Below are 7513 nucleotides of genomic sequence, written 5' to 3'. Positions count from 1 at the left end.
GCTGCTTGGCATGCGCACAGGGGTAGAGGTGGGTGTTGGAGCGGCAGCGATGAGGGCAGGAGAATCTCCGTCGCCACTACTATTACCAGCAATAAAAGTCGTGCCCAGTTCTGCTGCTTCCGAATCCTGTGCATCACAGAGCGGCGGCACGGAGGCGCTGCTCGCCTCGTTGCAATCCTCAAGGACCATCGCGCAGTACCAACTCGGTGGCTTTGGCAACGCGCAGAGTCTCGAGCTCACAGCGAGCAAAAAACAGAATGCGATGGGGAAGAAGGCCTTACGTGGAGGCGCGCTTAGGCCTGATCCATCCAAACGAGTGCTGGAAGATCGCAGGCTGGAATTGCAGCTCTGCCATGCCCAACGTCTGAAGCGAGAACCCTTCACTAGGCTCCACAGGGCAGTGGCGAGTTGGGCAGAATCCACACATCCGAGCACCAATGTGCTGCTCTTCAAGGAGGAAAGCCTTTAAAAATCCGCAGGAAAGTGAGCCTTACGAACCGCGAGAAGCAGGGAAGAAGGAAGGAAAATCCACAAGAGGAAGGGGGGCGGGAGGAGGGGGCCCCTTCAGTGGGGCCCCTGGCCCCTTCCCTGGGGAACCGCGTGATGGGGAGAAAACATACGAAATCGACTCCCTCCTTTGGGCTTAAAATCGATCTTCTCGCGATTAAAACCCTGATGGAGGAGCTACACGTCGGGTATAGCATGGAAGGATGGACCTGCGGATGATACTCAGCGATCGGCTTATGTACATATACATATACATATGCATCTGCTTGCCGCGTGCAGCATGCTACTTCTCGGCTAGTCCTTGCAATAAAGTCTTCGTGTGTTGATGAGTGCAGCTCGACTTCTCCTGTCCTGGCGCTTGTGGCTGTATCCACTCTTTTGTGGGCCTGTTTCTACCCACTGGTTTTGCTCGTATCCGTTCTGCGACCTGTCTGCCTTCTCGCACACATGACTTTTTCCGCCGTATGATCTGCTAACTATAGCGCACCTCTCCTTCAGCGAGTCGTCATGAGAACGCTTTGTCCTCCCCCAATCCACCAATAGACGTAGTAGAGGTTCCACCGGTGTATCCCTCCCCAGAAAAGCCCCCTCCCCCATCTCTGTACCGTCAGTTCAAAGGCTTTGAGTAAATTTTGAGAAGGCTGTACCTCTCTAGTGCATGCGTGACTCCGCACCCTGCAGCTACTCCGAGCAGTGGCACCCAGTTGCCCACAACATTCCACAGAGCCCAGACAGGCAGCGTTCATTCTTATGAGACTGCGCTACCTAGCCATCTCTACTATGCAACAAATTGCCATGACCGAAACCGTGCAAAATATGCACTTTGTTAGCTGCTCAACCATAGCTCTGGGCCCGCTAGACGGCTACTGACACGGAAATTAACCACACAACTTGAATCGACGAGAAGCGCTCTTCTAGCAGATACCCGCCATCCCTGTGTAGGCTCTTGCACATTGTAGGAGCTCCACTCAGCAATGGGTGCACAGCAGTACGCAGTACTGCCACCAGCCGGACAAGACACCGCCTTAGAACTCGAGAACACGATGAAAGGGAAAGTGTAGCCGTGGGACCGCTAAATCTTTGGAGCCACCAGACAACGCGAAAGCAGTGACATCTTTGGCTGCTGCTCGGGGGGAGTGTCGCCCCCAGGGAGCAGCAAAAGAAATCCCAGCCAGTGGCGTTTCAAGCCCGTAGCATGACATGACCGGCAGTGTTCATAAAGGAGTTTTCCTGCATGAGTGAGCACTGCATCCATCCCACGACCCCCACCTCTCTTCTCGCATCTTCCCACATAACGAACCAACAACAGCCCCTTCGACAAAGCCAGGCACATGACGCAAGAGGATGCCTGGTCGTACAGTCACAGTGAGAAGGCGACCCGGCTGGCGATGCCTGCATTCGGCAAGCTTTTATTGTGGTGAAACGAAGTGAAGTAGGTCCTACAAGCCCCAGCAAACAATCAAGGAAATTCTTGCGTGGCTAGGGGATGTCCACCCATTTCTACGAAGACATAGATCCACAGAAAATTCAGAAAAATGACCATCTAAGGAATGAAGGCATTCGGAAAGCCTAGACTCTTTGTGGGGCTTCTGCGATGATATCGCCGTGGAGGACCTCTTCGAATCTATTCAACAGCTGCTATTTCCCCCCTCCCTTGCGGTTTGCATCTGGCCAGGCTCCCTAAGTAAGCCCAAACGAAGCGCCAATGAGTAGGGCATCCGAGCACTCTGTTGGTAACCGAAACTCTATCTATGCAAAGTCTAAAGGGCGCTGAGGCGCTCGAGATTTCTAGTTGTAAGGCCCAATGTATCGCTTGCTGTGCTGGCTGTACACGCTGACCTCTGTGACTCGGGAGTTTCGGCAGCGCGTTGGATGACAAAAACCTCTATACAGGCCCCAAGCTAGCTGCTTGAAGGTCTGCCTTTATATGGCCATGCACGAGCGGGCTTTTGATGTGGCGGTTCTCTTTATCTGCCGCTGAATGCGAAGGAGGGCAGCAGTAGGACTGACTGCGGGGTAATAGTTACTGTAGTGCTAGCCCCCTAAGGACGCGATACACCCTCTCGGAATCCGACATCTGTTTCATTTCTAGAAGCATCCACACTCCTCAAGAACCTAGTCAGGAAACGTTACCCTCGGTGGCTCTCTCACGGCTGCTCATCGAAGAGCAGACGACACGAAGCCCTAAGCCTTGCACACCTGACCTTCAACAGCAGCCGTCAGCACTAACGCAACGCACACCAATCGCGTATGCGGTCATTGCTCCGCAAGCAAACCCACCGCGAAAGGCTGCACCTCCTTCAAAACGTTTGCGTCACTAGGGGGGGAAGCTGCCTTCGCACCCGGCAGAAAAATCGCTCAGTGCGAAAAACCTCGCTTTCAGAAGGGCTCCCCTCTTCTGCAGCGAAAGCAAGCTGTCCGGAGATGAGAAAGAATTGCATGTGGTCTCAAAAGACGAAGGCCGTTCAGCACAACTTTAAGGCCCTTAGAGACGCAGTAGACAGCCGTCTGTCGAAGGCTCTCGGATCGCGTGAGGACTACGTTAAGAGCTGCTGCTCACAACCCAGCAGCCGCTGCAGTCAATGGCTAGAGTAAATGCAGGCAAAGAAACCGAAAGCAGAACACAGATGGTCTCGGGTGCCTGCTTGCCAGAGTCGCCCGCGACATCCTCCCCCGTGTGAGGAGGGCTGTAAAGGCGCTCCTCAAAGACTAAAAGGGGGAGAGCAATGTCTGCATGCGGGGCAAAGAGAGTTTTTGTTTTTCTCGGCAAAGACACCCCAAGTTCTGCTCCTCCCGCGCCATCCCTCTGGAACCATACTTTCGTAGGGAGGCATTAGTTCGCATACCCCCAGATACTCGCAAGTTCGCAGACACACATGCAAACGGCTGCTGTTGGCGTTCGGAGTGACGCCTCTCTTCCCGCGCATAAAGCGCAGCACTTCTTTCGCGAGCCGCGATCCTCCCTGGGAGTAGGAGTAATGTTGCCGTGGCTAGCCGCTTTTTTGCGTTGTGTGAGCCGCGAGGCGGCCTTGCTGCAGCTGCCGTGATGACACTACAGGGGTAGGCTCTACAGGCTTCGTATCCTTCCCTCCCGTCCCCTCACCCTTAGATGCCCTGCTGCTGCAGCTGCTGCCACTAAAGCGCGGACTGCGAAAAGCCTGCCTTTGCAAGAGGTCTTGCTGCTGCCTTCGTGGCGGCTGGCGCTGCGCAGTAGCCGGATCAAATATCGAACCTGCTCCCCATAAATTCCCCTTGATCATCGGCCTGTTTGTGGCAGCCCACACAGCGCATAAGAGAGGAAGGCGCTGCTTTTTTGCGCGCAGAAGAGGACCGCAGAAAAGAGCCGCTACCACGACAGCAGCAGCAGCAAGCCAACGGGAGAACCACCCCCTTTGAAGTAGGCATGCATGTGCCCCTTCATCACCCGTACTCCTCTTCAAGACCCCCTTTTACGTCGATTTGCTAGCCTTTCCTCTAGAGGTCAGGTCAGCACCTGCGCATTTGCGTGGGCATGCGCCTTCTTACCGAAGTGGCGACGGGAGCAGGATCTGCCGTCGCAGCCAGCGGGTAATCTGGGGGCCCCCCACTGTCCACAGGGGCCCTCGGCGCTTCTTCTGCTTTCGCCCCCGCTGTCGAGACAGCCTGCAAAGGGGCTGGTGTCGTTGTCGCGCCGTTGAAGGACCGAGGCACTTTTCGGCCGGTCGGCGTAAACTGCACCTCCCTAAGGTTGCAAATCGGTCCTGACACGATGCAGTTTTGCTTCTCGTAATGCAGCACAAGCAACGGCCACACAGGCAAAGTCTCCAGGAACTGCGAAGCCGCCATTTGCAGCAGCTTGCAGGTGGACGGGGGAGCCGAGGGGCCCTGCCCGGAGGGGGGGGCCCCCCTCTCCCCCTCCGCGTCTTCTGGGCCGCTGGGGGCCCCCCGCAGAGAAGGCGGGAGTGCAGCAGACGATCCTGAAGACGGCGTCCTCTGGATTGACAGAAGACTCGCGTTGCCACAAATAAACACGCAGAAACGAGCGCGTGTCAAAGCCACATTCAGGCGGCGCGGATCCGACAAGAATCCAATGGCTGCATGCATGCACGCGCAGACACACAGACATATATTGCGATATATAAATATACATATATATATATACATATATATATATACATATATAAATATACATATATAAATATATATGTATAAATATATATATATGTATATATGTATACACACATACAGACTCATATACGCACAAAATCGCAGACACACGAACACAAGCAGAATGCAGACCAACAAGGCGGCAGCAGTCTGCAGGAGTGCAGGCAGCAAACGCAGCAGCAAACCACCCGAGTAGCCTGGCCCCAGTCGTCGCTGCACACTTAGCAGCAGCCACAGCCGGAGCTCAAACCCCTGCACGTACAGCTCTGCGTGTTGCTTCTGACACAGGAAAAAATGATGATGTCTTTCTCTCTGCCCTGGAAGGCATCCACTGAACTTATCTCCACTTCTGCTGGCATCGGATTCCGCTGCAGCAGCGTCCGCAAGAAATTCCGCTGCCCGAGATACGGTGTAATTACACCGATTTGTTCAGGACTGCAGCATTTCTCACGCAGAAAGAAGCAGACGACAATGCGCAGCCATGCCAGCGTGAAAAATGCAGACACGAAAAACAGGCAGCCTAGCGAAAGAGAAGGCTTGCAGAGCCAGAACCTCGAGAGCACAAATTGTGGCCGCGTTTTTTGAGGTCCCCCCGAGCAACCAACACGCACGCCATACAGCAACGGCGAAAGCAGCAACAGCAAAAGCAGCAGCAACGAAAGCAGCAGCAACAGCAAAAGCAGCAACAACGAAAGCAGCAACACGCGTAGTGCCAGCCGAGACACACGTGACTCCACTCCTCAGGAGCGCCAGGACCAGCCGCTCAACAACGGACGCCTCCCCACGATTGAGGTAGGAGGTGCCTGTGCTGCTCAGTTCTTCCTTCGCTACACGCCCACACACATCCCACAGTGTCTCCAAAGCCTTGAGAGTGAAAAACGAGCCCACGAAAAAAACCCCAAGTCCGCCTTTGTCGCCACTTCCTCCTCCTCCCCGCCCTTATTCCCCACAAACGTCCACGCTCCTGCGAGACGCCAGCGCGGAAAAACGCGAAAAAATCCAAACACCCCGCAGCTCACTCGTGCAGTGATAAAAGAAGGAAGGGAAGGAGGCGCTTGGCCACTTGAACGGCGGACGGGGTACGAAAGGGAAGATCCTGTCTGCGCTGGAAACGCCATTCTGCAGGGAGCCCATGTAGAAGCACTGCGACGGAAAGTAGGCGATGCTGGGATGCATGCTGCGAAGAAGGCCTCAAAACGCATCAGCGACAGCCGGAGAATTTCTCCCCAAAGCAGCTTGCCACCAGCCACGCACGCGGAGGGCGCCAGCAGCAGGCGAAAAGCTGCTGCACGTGCGTGGCGATCCTTTTGCATTTCTTTGAGAAGTGCACAGCGACGCAAGAGTGCGCGTCACCGGACGCCTTTCAGAGGCCATGGGAAAGCGGGGAGCGGCTGCTGCTGCGAACAGGTGCTTTCTGAAGAAAGAGACACGCGACGCAGCTGCTGAAGCGTCGCGGTGAGAAAGGCAACGGCAAGGCTTCAAAATGCGACGAACCGGTACTGAACGGAGAGGCGAAAGGAGGGCTGGTTCAGCAGGAGCATCCTGACAAAGAGCGACACGCCGAGTCCACTGGCGGCTGCGCGCTTCGAGACAACGACAGGCCCCATCTGCATCTGATCGCCAATCAGCACGACCTGCGAACCCAAGGCAACGATTCATAAGGACGCTTAAGCTGGCAGTACAGCAAGAGAAAGAGAGAGAGAAAGAGAGGCAATTTTTACATTCAAGGGTACACATGCAAGCAGGAAGGCGCTTGGCAGACTGTCTAGGTTTCCCCGTGAGCGGTCTGCGGAAGCAAGACGCACGGAAGGGAGAGACACACAGAGAGAGAGAGAGAAGAGTGGAAGAAGAGGGAGAGAAAAGGCATGCAAAGAGGCGAAGAAGCACTCGTGGCAAGGCACGAACAGCCAGGCCGCCTTCAAGGTGCCGAGGGGCTGCACAGAGGGGCGAGTGAGAGGCGGCTAAGAAATAGATACACAGAAAGATAGATAGAGAAAAAGATAGAGAGACAGAGAAAGAGTTGATGTTCGAGGAAGAAGGCGAGCGCGTTTTGGGGGTCATGAAGCCGAGGGGGAAGAGAAAAAACAGAGGGGTGTAGAGCCGGGGGTACCAATAGAGGCGGCTCAACTCAGAGGCAAGACGGGTAGGGATGTAGTCTCGAACACAAGTGGGTTAAACCATTTCAATCCACACACACATGGTTCGCTCCCTGCGTAAGAGGAATGAGCGTCTCGGGTTCTGTTGCCTGTGTGCACTCGTCTATGAGAACTGTGCGGAAGTCGAAATGCGCCAAACGCCTATCTCCTGCGTGCCAACACACTCACGTATGCATGAAGGCCACCCGTAAGGAGTTGCCCCAATGCATGCAGATAGGCGAAATTGGGAAGCAGTGTGCAGGAAAACTGGCTAAAGGCACGCAGAGAGAGAGAGAGAGAGAGAGAGAGAGAGAGAGAGAGAGAGAGAGAGAGAGAGAGCGAGAGAGAGAGAGAGAGAGAGAGAGAGAGAGAGAGAGAGAGAGAGAGAGAGAGAGAGAGAGAGAGAGAGAGAGAGAGAGAGAGAGGGAGAGAGAGCGAGAGAGAGAGAGAAAGAGAGAGAGGCGTAGAGAGGGAGAGAAAAAAACAGAAAGGGAGAGAGAGAGAGAGCGAAAGAGAAAGAGAGTGAGAGAGAGAGAGAGAGAGAGAGTCAGAAAGAGAAAGGGAGAGAGAGTAGCAGAAAGAGACAGAACGGGATAGAGAGCGAGAGACAAGCCGAAAGAGTAAACGAGATACAGGGACAGCAAGGGATAGGGGGAGAGAGAGGAGGGGAGGAGAGCAACGAAGGCGGGGCACGAGGGGGGGGAGGGGGACGCGGGGGAGGGGAG

The 7513-nt window shown here is 54.9% G+C and overlaps 1 protein-coding gene across 1 annotated transcript; it reads right to left on the bottom strand.

Annotated features, from left to right (window-relative positions):
* Positions 1-3216: 3216 nt before the first annotated feature.
* LOC34623863 (RNA helicase aquarius) lies at positions 3217-5855 on the bottom strand. The gene is made up of 6 exons (XM_026337917.1): positions 5709-5855; positions 5381-5508; positions 4916-5088; positions 4117-4580; positions 3740-3771; positions 3217-3574 (listed from the first exon to the last, which is right to left on the bottom strand). Exons 1-6 carry the CDS (start codon positions 5853-5855, stop codon positions 3217-3219), a joined length of 1302 nt encoding a protein of 433 aa, XP_026193702.1.
* Between the last annotated feature and the right edge of the window lie 1658 nt (positions 5856-7513).

This window comes from Cyclospora cayetanensis, unplaced genomic scaffold (genome assembly GCF_002999335.1).
Source record: "Cyclospora cayetanensis isolate NF1_C8 unplaced genomic scaffold, CcayRef3 CcayRef3_contig_210, whole genome shotgun sequence".
Taxonomy (NCBI): domain Eukaryota; phylum Apicomplexa; class Conoidasida; order Eucoccidiorida; family Eimeriidae; genus Cyclospora; species Cyclospora cayetanensis.
The sequence above is the reverse complement of the archived record's forward strand: the minus strand, read 5'-3'. Positions and strand labels throughout refer to the sequence as shown.